This window comes from Salmo salar, chromosome 10 (assembly GCF_965601325.2).
Source record: "Salmo salar chromosome 10, fSalSal1, whole genome shotgun sequence".
Lineage (NCBI taxonomy): Eukaryota > Metazoa > Chordata > Actinopteri > Salmoniformes > Salmonidae > Salmo > Salmo salar.
In genome coordinates this window covers 66,329,221-66,343,463 of record NC_138300.1, presented here as the reverse complement: position 1 = coordinate 66,343,463, position 14,243 = coordinate 66,329,221, and the positions used below count along the sequence as shown (strand labels likewise).

At 41.9% G+C, this 14,243-nt stretch overlaps 1 protein-coding gene across 4 annotated transcripts in view; it reads left to right on the top strand.

Annotated features, from left to right (window-relative positions):
• The window catches only part of osbpl5 (oxysterol binding protein-like 5), a 165,611-nt gene that overhangs the window by 88,394 nt on the left and 62,974 nt on the right, over window positions 1-14,243 (top strand). For all 4 annotated transcript variants that reach the window (XM_014123859.3, XM_014123857.3, XM_082957122.1 and 1 more), the window contains 3 exons: window positions 10,876-11,071; window positions 11,413-11,597; window positions 11,835-11,916. In XM_014123859.3, the coding sequence (XP_013979334.3) occupies window positions 10,876-11,071; window positions 11,413-11,597; window positions 11,835-11,916 (463 nt within the window). The remainder of the gene's footprint in view (window positions 1-10,875; window positions 11,072-11,412; window positions 11,598-11,834; window positions 11,917-14,243) is intronic.

The following is a 14,243-nucleotide window of genomic DNA, read 5'->3' as shown; positions in this document are numbered from 1 at the left end:
CTGTGCTCGTCTCAACTGTGAGTGACTGACATGAGGTGCTCCATGTTCCTACTGGTAGCAGATCTGAATACAGATCTTGGCTTGCTAGCTAAGTAGCCGTGTTAGCTTGAACACTGAACACACTAGCTAAGGTTAGTAGCTAGCAGGCTAAAAACGCTGGTCCAACTCAATGTACTGTAAAAATGTACTCTACTGTAACAAAAATTGCACACCCTCCCACCTCAAAGAATTAACTCTAAATAATGTTTGCGACCACAAATAACTGTAGCGGCCCTGTGTTTATAAACATGGATATCGACTTTTCCACTTCAGCATGCTTTTTTTAGGCACAGTCGATGCCACGCAGGGCTACGGGCCAGAAGGTTGAAGGTCCAAAAATGTTTCCAAAAATATACATATACACACAGTACAAATACTTTTTAAAGTGACAGGGATTGCACAATAAAGTTGGGGACTTATTTCCATTGTGGTCCCTATTTTTTACAGAAAAACATACACTGAATGTACAAAACATTAGGAACACCTTGCTAATATAGAGTTGCACCTACTTTTGTCCTCAGAGTAGCCTCAATTTGTCGGGCATGGACTCTACAAGGTTTTGAAAGCATTCCACAGGGATGCTGGCCCATTCTGACGCCAATGCTTCCCACAGGTGTGTCAAGTTGGCTTGTAGTGGATCTCTACTCTGAATAGCTCGTTCCATCTCATCCCACAGATGCTCAATTGGATTTCGATCTGGTGACTGGGCAGGCCACTGCAGTAAGCTGAATTCACTGTCATTTTCATGGAACCATTCCTGGACAATCCTAGCCTTATTGCATGGTCTATTTGCAGATGGATACACTGCTGCTATGAAGGGATACACCTCATTGGCAATGATCTTAAGATATCTTGTTGGCATTCAAACGTTGCTCCACTTTTATCAAGGGGCCCAATATGTGCCATGTGTGCCATACCGTAGTTCTCCCATCAGCGTGAAACTTCAGGAACCGGGATTCATCAGACCAGCCAATGTTTTTCACATTCTCCAGTGTCCAGTGTTTTTGTTCATTAGCCCACTGCAACCATAGTTTGTTTTTTGCTGAAAGTGGAACTCTGCAAGGTCATTGGCAGCCATACCCCATTCGTGTCAAGGTACGATGAGTTGTGCATTCTTTAATGGGTCTTTAGGCCTCAATGTTGTACTGGACTGTCAGTTGACTAACTGTAGCCTGTCTGTTGCTCTGCACAATTAGTGTCATCCTCCTTTTGTTTTCTTTCATCAATGACCTGTTTTCGACCACTGGCTTGCCGTTGGCTGGATGGACCATTCTTGATATACACAGGAAACTGTTGAGTGTGAAAAACCCAGCAGCGTTGCAGTTCTTGACATGCTCAAAACGGTGCGCCTTGCACCTGCTACCATACCCACGTTCAAAGGCACTTAAATATTTTGTCTTGCCCATTCACCCTCTGAATGGCACACGTACACAATCCATGTCTTAAGGCTTAAAAGTCCTTCTTTAACCTGTCTCCTCCCCGACATCTACACTAATTGGAAGTGGATTTAACAGGTTACATTAATAAGGGATCATAGCTTTCACCTGGATTCACCTAGTCAGTCTTTCATGGAAAGAGCAGGTGTTCCTAATGTTTTGTACACTGTATCAATATTTACATAGAGGCAAAAAAAAGTTTATTCTATTCACACATTAGCCAGCTTTTGACATTATTTTAAAAAGTGGTTATGGTTGGTATGGCTTTGAATTGCTGTGGTAGTTTGTTTCACTCAACAGCGCTGGTATATAAAAATGTGTTCTTACCAGATAGACTCTTATATTTAAAAGTGAAATATTAGAGTCTCTGGCTCTGGTATTATGCTTGATAGGTACCTGGGGGCTGAGTCAGTGATAATTCTGTGGACCAGACCAAGTTGAATACATTTTTCCAAAGTTAGCAAGCCTAGCTGCTTAAAATGCTCAATCTCCAGATGAGAATGAGGGGGGAGTTTAAGTACAATTCTTACAAGCTTGTTTTGGTTGGTTTGTAGCTTATTCTTTAGATGTTTGGTGAACCATGATGTGTAGGCAAAATCAAAGTGACGCTGGACTATCACAGTTGCCAGGGTCTTCAGGACAGGGTTCCCCAACTGGCAGCCCACAGGCAGAATTTGGCACGCAGGTGGTTTTATTGGGCCCCCTATGTTTTCTGAGCAAATGTAAATATGTTTTACAAAAAGGAAAATATTTATTTATTTTCCTTGTTGGACATAAAAGACTAAAAACACCAAGAAATCCGCTCCAATTTATTTTAATCTGTTCCCAAGTATTCCCGCTTATAATAGAGACACGTGTGATCGCATACAAATGTAATCAGGGTTTGAAATGATGCTCTAGTCAAGTATTATACAGTGTATTCGGAAAGTATTTAGACCCCTTTACTTTTTCCACATTTTGTTACGTTACAGCCTTATTCTAAAATTGATTAAATTGTTTTTTCCCCCTCATCAATTGACACACAATACCCCATAATGACAAAGCAAAAACAATTTTAGGAATTTTTGCAAATTAAAAATAAATAAAAAAGATCACATTTACATACGTTTTCAGACCCTTTACTCAGTACTTAGTTGAAGCACCTTTGGCAGTGATTTCACAGCCTCGGGTCATCTTGGGAATGGAGCTAAAAGCTTGGCACACCCGTATTTGGAGTTTCTCCAAAAATCTCTGCAGATCCTCTCAAGCTCTGTCAGGTTGGATGGGGAGTGTCGCTGCACAGCTTTTTTTTTAGGTCTCTCCAGAGATGTTTGATTTGGTTCAAGTCTTGGCTCTGGCTGGGCCAGGACATTCATAGACTTGTGCCGAAGCCACTCCTGCGTTGTCTTGGCTGTGCGCTTAGGGCAGTTGTCCTGTTAGGTGAAACTTCGCCCCAGTCTGAGGTCCTGAGCACTCTGGAGCAGGTTTTCATCAAGGATCTCTCTGTACTTTGCTCCATTCATCTTTCCCTCGATCCTGTCTAGTCTCCCAGTCCCTGCCGTTGAAAAACATCAACGAACATGATGCTGCCACCATGCTTCACCGTAGGGATGGTGCCAGGTTTCCTCCAGACGTGACGCTTGGCATTCAGGCCAAAGAGTTCAATCTTGGTTTCATCAGACCAGAGAATCTTCTTTTGGTGCCTTTCGGCAAACTCCAAGCGGTCTGTCCTGTGCCTTTTACTGAGGAGTGGCTTCCGTCTGGCAGCTCTACCATAAAGGCCTGATTGGTGGAGTGCTGCAGAGATGGATGTTACTTCTGGAAGGTTCTTCCATCTCCACAGAGGAACTCTGGAGCTCTGTCAGAGTGACCATCAGGTTCTTGGTCACCTCCCTGACCAAGGCCCTTCTCCCCCGATTGCTCAGTTTGGCTGGGAGGCCAGCTCTAGGAAGAGTGGTTCCAAACTTCTTCCATTTTAGATTTTATGGAGGCCACTGTTCTTGGGGACCTTCAATGCTGCAGAAATGTTTTGGTACCCTTCCCCAGATATGTGCCTCGACAAAATCCTGTCTTGGAGCGCTACAGACAGTTCCTTCGACCTCATGGCTTGGTTTTTGCTCTGACATGCACTGTCAACTGTGGGACCTTATATAGACAGGTGTGTGTGCTTTTCCAAGTCATGTTCATTTAAATTGAATTTACCACAGGTGGATTCCAATCAAGTTAGGTCTGAATACTTATGTAAATAAGATCAGTTTTTTATTTTTAATACATTTGCAAAAATTAAACATAAAAATAATATGTTTTTGCTTTGTCATTATGGGGTATTGTTTGTCAATTGATGAGTAAAACATGTATTTAATACATTTTAGAATAGGGCTGTAATGTAAGAAAATGTGTCAAAAGTCAAGGTGGTCTGAATACTTTCCGAAGGCACTGTATTTTATTAGGATCCCCATTAGCTGTTGCAAAAGCAGCAGCTACTCTTCCTGGGGTCCACACAAAACATGAAACATAATACATAATGCAGAACATCGATAGACAAGAACAGCTGAAGGACAGAACTACATAATTGTTTTTTTAAAGGCACACAGTTTGTGTGTATGCATTGATATGTAACCTATCTAGTTCAAATAGGGGAGAGGCGTGCCGCAAGGTGTTGCTTTTTCTGTTTTTTGAAACCAGGTTTGCTGTTTATTTGAGCAATATGAGATGGAAGGAAGTTCCACGCAATAAGGACTCTATGTAATACTGTACACTTTCTTGAATTTGTTCTGGATTTGGGTACTGTGAAAAGACCCCTGGTGGCATGTTTGGTGGGATACATGTGTGTGTGTGTGTCAGAGCTCTGTGTAAGTTGACTATGCAAACAATTTGGGATTTTCAACACATTACTGTTTCTTATAAAAAGTGATGTAGTCAGTCTCTCCTCGACTATTAGCCAAGAGAGACTGGCATGCATAGTATTTATATCAGCCCTCTGATTACAATTAAGAGCAGAACATGTCACTCTGTTCTGGGCCAGCTGCAGCTTAACTAGGTCATTCCTTGCATCACTGGACCACATGACTGGACAATAATCAAGATTAGACAAAACTAGAGCTTGCAGAACTTGCTTTTTGGAGTGTGGTGTCAAAAAAGCAGAGCATCTCTTTATTACGGCTAGACCTCTCCCCATCTTGACAACCATTGACTCTATATATTTTGACCATGACAGTTTACAATCTAAGGTAATGCCAAGTAATTTAGTCTCCTCAACTTGTTCAACAGAAACACCATTCATTACCAGATTCATCTGAGGTCTAGCACTTAAGGAATGATTTGTACCAAATACAATGCTCTTAGTTTTAGAGATGTTCAGGACCAGTTTATTACTGGCCACCCGTTCCAAAACAGACTGCAACTCTTTCAGTGATTTCATTAGCTGTGGTTGCTGATGCGTATATGGTTGAATCATCAGGATACATGGACACACATGCTTTGTTTAATGCCAGTGGCAGATCATTGGTAAAAATAGAAAAGAGTAGAGGGCCTAGATAGCTGCCCTGCGGTACACCACACTTCACATTTTTGACATTAGAGAAGCTTTTGCGGTCAATTTGCAGTCTACGAATGATTTGTAATTATGTTCCGACCATCTGCTCAATAAAACAAATGGCCCGCGCTTGAATCTAGTTGATGATCCCTGCTTTAGTGTGTATAGCTTGGTTTCCATGCAATTAGCGACAGATTTTCATGAAAATTAAATTCATGTACCAAATAAAAAAAAAATCAAGTTAAATGGGTCTCCATCGCATTTAAACTCTGGGCCTACTGATGGGTTTGGTACAAAAACAAAGTGTAGGTATAGCTAATGTGCCCACTCTGGTATACAGTGCGGGTATAGCCTACATGATGAAATTATCAACAAAAGTGCGAGATTATTTTTGTCAAACAGCAGCCAAGCGTCGATCATCATGTCACCAGAATAAGACCCTCAATATTTATTGAAAGGAGCATCAAGCTCATCACCATGCACATTCACCACCTGGTGAAGTTCATCATTATTTCGTCTGTAGCCTAATAAACTGCATGCTTTCCCATGATGTCATTATATTTTTTATCCAACATCTACTTTACATGCATTAAAAGGTTGGATGGGAACCTGATTGATGTCAAGCCATTTTGAAGATGCCTGAATTATATTTTGGACGAACGTGCACATGCTACAGGAGACTTTTGAAGTAGCCTAATCAGATTAAAACATTGATAAATACATGTGATAAATACTTTTTAAAGGTTAAATGACAAATACAGTATTTAAGCTATATTGAAGCATTAGGTTCTAGGTGTGTGAGGAATAGCTGGTCAGATTGGAGAAGAGGCAGAGGGCCTGTTAAGTTTTCCTGAATAGCTAGGCCTACCAGAAGCATATGTGGCCACATTATTATATACGTAACAAAAATATAAACGCAACATGTAAAGTGTTGGTCCCATGTTTCATGAGCTGAAATAAAAGATCCCAGAAATGTTCCATACGAATAAAAAGCTTATTTCTCTCAAATGTTGTACACAGATTTGTTTACATCCCTGTTAGTGAGCATTTCTCCTTTGCCAAGATAATCCATCCACCTGACCGGTGTGGCGTATCAAGAAGCTGATTAAACAGCATGATCATTACACATGTGCACCTTGTGCTGGGGACAATAAAATGCCACTAAAATCTGCAGCTTTGTCACACAGCACAATGTCACAGATGTCTCAAGTGTTGAGGGAGTGTGCAATTGGCATGCTGACTTCAGGAATGTCCGCCAGAGAATTGAATGTTAATTTCTTTACCATAAGCTCCGCCAACGTCGTTTTAGAGAATTTGGCGGTACGTTCAACCAGCCTCACGACCGCAGACCACTTGTAACCACGCCAGCGCAGGACTTCTACATCCGGCTTCTTCACCTGCGGGATCATCTGAGACCAGCCACTCCGCCAGCTGATGAAACTGAAGAGTATTTCTGTCTGTATTAAAGCCCTTTTGTGGGGAAAAACTAATCCTGATTGGCTAGGCTTGGCTCCCAGTGGGTGGTCCTGGCTCCCAAGTAGGTGGGCCTATACCCTCCCAGGCTCACCCATGGCTGTGCCCCTGCCCATTCACATGAAATCCATAGATTAGGGCCTTCCTAAGTAAAATCGCTGAAATTGTTGCATGTTGCGTTTATATTTTTGTTATGTATAGGATGACTTGGGAGAATCATGATCCGCAACAGACGTTGCATCTCACTATCAGAAGTTAAAATACAGCCAGACTGGCCTGTTACTGTGCCTTTCTAGACCTTATAAACTGTAGAGAGTTGACAGACCCACAACTGATCCATATGGAATGAAACATTCAAGTCACAGGGCTTTTGTGCCGTTATTCATATTACATTTTCGCTGCAGCCAGGAGTAGCATTTGAAAACAATAATGCAATTATTCATTGCATGGTGGTGTTGTAGGCTTGTTAGAGACAAATGGCCAATTTGTATTTGTATACCATAGCCAGAGCATTTTTAGTTTAATTATTAGTGTGAAGCCATTATTGGAGATGAATACCCCCCTTGCAGCCAGTGCGGTGGCTACAGGAGGAGGAAAGGTTATTTGAGGGAGGAAGTCGGACCTACGAGGAGTCTTGGTTAGACGGGGGAGCGGTATAGTTTTTTGACCGCACTTGCTCGCACTTACTCACATGATATCTTGAATTTACTGCAGACAATAGCCTTCATTTATTGCACTTATAAGTTATTAGAATTAGAGGAATTATAAGGATCATTTTCACATCTTTTTTATTAGAAAGTCTAAGTTTTATATGCTTGAACGAAGAAGCATCCTTTTGTTTGTAACTTGCAATCCGAAGTGCCACACTGCCATCGTCTCTATGTGCAGTAAAGCCTGCGGTGTGTGTCCGAAATAGACCCTCTCTCGCCAGAGCAGTGGTCATATTTATTGGATGGAATAGAGAAAATATGCCACGACAAGGCTAGTCTAGGAAGGATACTTGTATTGTCCCTAAACAATATCACAGGGGATCTTTTTGAGCTGCGTGTGTTCACTGTTCCTTCATGTGCAGTGATGCACCTGGCCTCTCCACTGCCTATCAGCTATTCCTATTTGTTCTTGTGGATTCATATAGAAAATGTAAAAAAAAAAAAAGCTTTGAATGCGTTTGTGTGTGGTATGATTAAGCAATATGGCACGAGGGGTGTGGTATATGGCCAATATAACATGGCTAAGGGCTGTTCTTAAGCACGACGCAACGCAGAGTTATATTGACCTGTGGTATAGTTAAACAATAAGGCACGAGGGGCCAATATACCACAGCTAAGGGCTGTTCTGAGGCGCAACGCGGAGTGCCTTGATACAGCCCTTAGTCGTGGTATATTGGCCAAATACCACAAACCCCCGATGTGCCTTATTGCTATTATAAACTGGTTACCAATGTAATTAGAACAATAAATACCCTGGTATACAGTCTGATATACCATGGTTTTCAGCCAATCAGCATTCAGGGCTTGAACCACCAGGTTAATAATAAAGGTTAGCGCATGGAAAAGCATAGTGCACAAAGGAAATAGCACCTTGATATAGGGGAGGCGCATGCAAGCAGTGAAGAAATGTGGCTTGAATTCAAAGTTGAAACAGATCTTCTCTGATTTTGTCGCATCATTGTCTAAATTAGATTGAAGTATATAATTACATGTTATAACTCGTAATTTAATACGATCTCTGTGGATTGAAGTATGTATAGGCTATTTTGGGAAGCTATTTTGGGAAGTTGACAATCATTTGGTGACCTCAAAGAGAAGTTAAGATTGGGGGAATACTATCCCTTAGTCAGCTCGCAGTACAATACACAATATCATTTAGCATAAAACTCAGAGTATAAAAATCGACTTGAATTTCTTTGTCAGGGGTTATAACAGAGGGCACACCTGCTGATTCAAAGATAAGTAGGGTGGGTCATTAAATAGGGCACCTGAACAGTGACATATTCAATAAGGTGTGCCTAAATAGTGGTCACAATTTCATTGGGTTTCATTGGAGTTGTCATGCCAAATAATGTCAGGGCAACATTTTCATTGATTTCTCTAAGTAATTGAGAGTCATGGTGTATGTTTGTGTGCGTTTGCGTTTGCTAGTATCCTCTATTTAGACTGCACTCTCTAGCCCATCTCTGTTTGTGCCCCTCTCTCCTTTCAGCCAATCACAACAGCCCCCGTGGGTCATGTGACAGGAGGCAGATACTCAGGAAGAAATATTTTACCAACCAGTGAAGCAGACCCCCACACACACTGTTACACACCAGAGATCTGTATATAATGACCAGATACTCATGTTTCCGCCCTAACAATGGGAGTCGTTGTTCCAAAGGGGAGGCAGGCAGGCGACAAGCTTAGGTCCAAAATAAGCCCATATAAACGCATTGGGCTTATTGTGGTGAGAGTGAATCCTCTTGCTTCGCCTCTTCTTTTCTGTACACACACACACACACACACACACACACACACACACACACACACACACACACATACATTCTGACACACATCCAGGAAGCAGGCGTGGCAGAGAAGACAGGAAAACAAATCCCTACGCTTTAGTCGCTGATTTGTGAAAATAACAGACACGTGCCTTTTTATTTAGAGAAGAGAAGAGAGGAGAGGGGCTTTTTGTGCCTGTGGATGCATGTTATATAAATCGCTTGTTGTTGTGCTTAAGTGGAATCTGGTGGATAATTGCCGTTTGCTTACAAGGTAAGAAAGGCCATGCGTCCCAAGTTTATGGCCTACGGTGTAATGTATTTGTGTTTGTGTAATATTTCCAACTGCCTGGTGAGGTAGAACATATGACAGGCAACACATGACTTTTGACATGCGTGGCCTTTATGGCCCTGCAGGTTGTGTGTACTGTGTGGAAAACCGGCGTGTGCATCTGTGAGAAGGCAGCTGTGTGTGTTTCCGTCCATCTATCCACTGGAGAGCCACACACAAAGGTCTGCTGTTAATGGTTCCAATCTAACAGCCATTAAGGTCCTCTTTAGCCGTCTGCCTTTTTCTCTCTTTTATTTCACTGATGCTTTTCTACTCACTGGCTGTCTTAAGGTTAAGTCTGGTAGTTGTTCACAAAATGTGTTCTTTTGAATGGCAGGATGTACTATATGATGTGAATATGGTTCTCATTCAGTACCACACATAGCTGGGGCACGCTGTGAATATTGTAGGATATGTATTTCTTATATCCAGGGCTGTATCGTTCTTGGGCTCTGTGTCCTGTGTGTGTGCGCAACTGTGCATGTGCGTCATCCTCTGAGGGACATCATTATTGACAGTGACATTCAGGCCACTGAAAGTGAGGGGTGCGGTGGGGGATGTGGTTGCTTAGGCAGCCATGTTGTACAAATGAAATCAAATGTTATTTGTCACATGTGCCGAATACAACAGGTGTAGACCTTACAGTGAAATGCTTACAGATGTTGGACATGCATCCTGTCCTTTGACATTAGGCCCTACCCCTCTATCTAGTACACAGGAGGCTGGTGAGGAGAAGGTGGCTCATAATGATGACTGGTATCAAACACAAAGAAACCATGTTTGATGTGTCAATACCATTCCATTCCAGCCATTAGTATGAGCCCGTCCTCCACAGTTAAGGTGGCACCAGCCTGTGATCTAGTCTCTGTCTGCTGGTCTTTGTGTAATCATATCCAGCTCTCTCACAATATGGAGAAGGGAAAACACTTTAGGAGTGAGAAATTCAATTATTCAGGCCTTTCAATATGTGATGATTCTTCAATAGTTTTGAGGCGGTTTGTCGGTGAGTTGTGTCATAGCTGTGACATCATTATGTGCAGATGCTGTTAATGAGATGCGGTAGCTATTAGGATCTCGTCATTATGATTAATTTCATATCGGGGTGACGAGGGATGACTTAGTACCGTCACTTATATGTGAATTACAGTTCAGAGCAGGATGACCGCATACAATGCCTTTCCATCCAATTCTCCCAGAGAATCATGTCACTTGGCCTGCTTTCAAGCTAAGCTTGTGTGTGCTGCGAGTGACCATTAATTGCACAGGCATAAAAACTGAGGTGTCGGGAGCTGAGGCTGTTGTTTTCGACACCGGTGCAAAATTCAGCTTTATTCATCTTTCTTGACTTTGTTCTGAGGCAGAATTTCCTGTACGCCCCTGAAACTGGTAATATAATATACGTGCGGAAGTTATTCCGTTTAAATCAAATTCTGCTACAGTTTTATTAATGAAATATGCAAACCCAATAGCTTACCAATGTGCAGATGGACATGAAGTTAAATAAATACCAGCGTTGTACCGTCACGTTTCTGTAACAGACACCAACTTTATTAATGCGTGCTCCTGCTAATTAAACCCTATCTGTGTGTTTCTCCTCTTTAAGGTTGGCCAACCAACAGATGGAGAATGACGGCTACTCTGAGAAATCAGAGCACGATGCCCAGGAGGATTGGGACAACGGGGCCAATGAGAACGGAGGTCGGCTGACGGAGGAGAGCGACATGGACCAATCGGACGAGCTGTCTCCGGGGCTGCAGGCCACATCCTACGTCGAGCAGAGCCAGGAGGAGATGGCCGAGGTGAAACACGACAGGACATCACTCACAGACGGCTAACATACACTGACAGGTTATTAGGGGTTCGGCACGTTACAAAGCCTGTAGCTAGCCAGTGATCATTTATTCTAAATCTATCAAATGTATTGGTGAACATCAGGAGCCACATGAAATGTGACGTGGGGCCGGCTTTGACCACCGGGCAGCTACGTGGTTATCAGGACTGTAGGGTAAAGACAAAAAGAGACATGATGACTATTTATTGTAGGAATGGGAAATACGTTTTTCTCTACTGAAAGGAGTCTATTCGATTGAATCAAAACTTTAATTTTCCAACCCTGCTTCTGTGTGTCCCTTTCTCCCAGGCTGGTGAGGCGTCCCAGGTGGAGACGGTGTCTGAGGAGAACAAGGGTCTGATCTGGACCCTGCTAAAGCAGCTGCGGCCTGGCATGGACCTGTCTAAAGTGGTCTTGCCCACCTTCATCCTGGAGCCACGCTCTTTCCTGGACAAACTATCGGACTACTACTACCACGCTAATCTGCTGTCGGAGTATGACAATACTAGACTAGTAGTACACTTGTAGCTCAACTATTACCATTACCTTATCTCTACTATGTCACTAGCACTACACCAATCTACTGTATGAGTTAGTAGATACACTCAAACTGAACAAAGCTCTGTGTCCATCTCTCCCTTTCCCTCCCTCCCTCTCTCTCTCTCTCTCTCTCGCACTTTCCGTTTTTTCTTCTATGTCCTCTCTCGCTCTTGCTCTCTCTCTGGTCCCAGGGCTGCGAGGGAGGAGAGTCCATATGGCAGAATAAAGCAGGTCGTGCGCTGGTACCTGTCTGGCTTCTACAAGAAGCCCAAGGTAAACTCACCTGTTCAATAAGGGTAATAATACAAAGTGACACTCCCCTAGTTCTGGGGTTGGCTGGAGGAGTCATTGTAGTTCTGAGTGACTGGTCTGACTTCCATTCTACGATTGTACCACTGTATGAACATACAACCAATATTCAAGCCAAAATTTGAAAAACAAAAATTCCATAGTGTTAACTGTGTGGGTTGTGGAATTGGAGATTGCGGAGTTAGGTTAGTTATTTCATTTCTGCAGGGTCTTGGTAAAGAATTTATACCACAGATGGTAAAATAAAAAAAATCTACTTCACTCCCATATAGGCTAGATTTGAGTCATTGTTCTTTCAGGCTTATATACTCTATCGTATATACGCTAGCCTGGGGACAAGGTTAGAGTGTCTCTGAGGTAACTGCCACAGGGCCTCCCAGCATTACAGGTTCAGCTGGTTTCCAAGCCAGGTATACCTGATACACACAGGAACACAGACAGGTGATAGGGTGTGGCAAACAGAGGGGGTAGAACGCTGCTTTAATTTTAGTTTAATGTGTCACTCTTTTATTCTTTCATTTTGTATTTGCCTGTTAATCTATTTTGTAGTGCTGACCCCAATTAGTTGACTGGTCGATTGTTTGGTCATTAGGCTAATTGATCATTAGAAAACCTTTTTGCAATTATGTTAGCACAGCTGAAAACTGTTGTTCTGATTAAAGAAGGAATAGAACTAGCCTTCTTTAGACTAGTTGAGTATCTAGAGCATCAGCATTTGTGGGTTCGATTACAGGCTCAAAATGACCAGAAACAAATAACTTTCTTCTGAAATTCATCGGTCTATTCTTGTTCTAAGAAATGAAGGTTATTCTATGTGAGAAATTGCCAAGAAACTGAAGATCTCGTACAACGCTGTGTACTATTCCCTTCATAGAACAGCACAAACTGGCTCTAACCAGAATAGAATGAGGAGTGGGAGGCCCTGGTGCACAACTGAGCAAGGGGACAAGTACATTAGAGTGTCTAGTTTGAGAAACAGACACCTCACAAGTCCTCAACTGGCATCTTCATTATATAGTACCCGCAAAACACCAGTCTCAACGTCAACAGTGAAGAGGTGACTCCGGGACGCTGACCTTCTACACACACACATAGTAAATGTGCCCATTTGGGGATCTGATAGTATTTTTGATTGGCTTAATGCACATCCACTAATGACCTGTAGAGCTTCTCAAAGTAGTTTTCTTAACCTCAAACAGCAAGCAAACAAAGTCTGTGTTTACATCCATCGAGAATTACAATAGTTCCTCAATGTATTTCAAAAATATTTACTTTCGATAACCACTCAGCATGAAAGGGAAAAATGTCATGCTCTGATCCAGTGGAAACGTCATAAAATAGGCCTACCTGATTACAACTTATCAGTGCTGGACTTGTACTGAAATAGATTCTGGTACTCATTTTGGGTGCTGGTACTGTTTATATTTAGGTGCAGGAGCGCTACAATACTTTTGAGCTATTATTCTATAGGAGGAACAGCAAGTTCGCTAGCTTCGGGCCAGACCCAAGTTAATACAATGTTTCAAGTTCGTTGCAAACAGGCCAATGTGATTTATAGAATATTTATTTTTATCAGGATATTTTCTACCTGCAGGTAGTTTATTTGTTGGCTATTTTTACATAGTTGGCAATGGAAGTTACTTTTTAGGTTGATCATTTAGATTTTGATATTATTTTGATTAACCACATGACAATGATTTTGAGATATGAAGACGTTATTATAAATGAAACTGTTTCATGAAAATGTGCATATGAAAACCATAACTGGCACTCAGATCAATAGGAATGGTAGGATAAATTGGTATTCAACATGAGACTCCTCGTGTAATCTATTACCGGCAACTTCAGGAGAGTAATGGCAGAATCTGCTGAAGCCAACAGGAGCGGGAGGAGAATAGTTGGGTCAGGTTAAGTAATTTTTTTCTTCTGGAGCCCTCTTGAGGCATTTGTCATAAGCTTAAAGCATCAGACAAGCTCAATGCATGTAGTTGATTTTATTAAAACACATAGTATGTCTATATATGGAAAAATACACATTTAAAAATGTTGATCAATCGATTGGTCGAAAGAACAGGCAACTTTCTGTCGACCAATATTGTTTGTTTAGTCGGGAACAGCCCTACTATTTTGTATGATACACAGTTTGAAATGTGTGCATTCATGTGCTAGATATTAACAGTGTGTATGTGTGTCTGTATCCATCATTGTGTCCATGCAGCTATGATTTTTTGAATGTTTGAATCCTTTGATTTGATGATTTAAATGAAGTATGGCTGTGTGCATGCATGTGA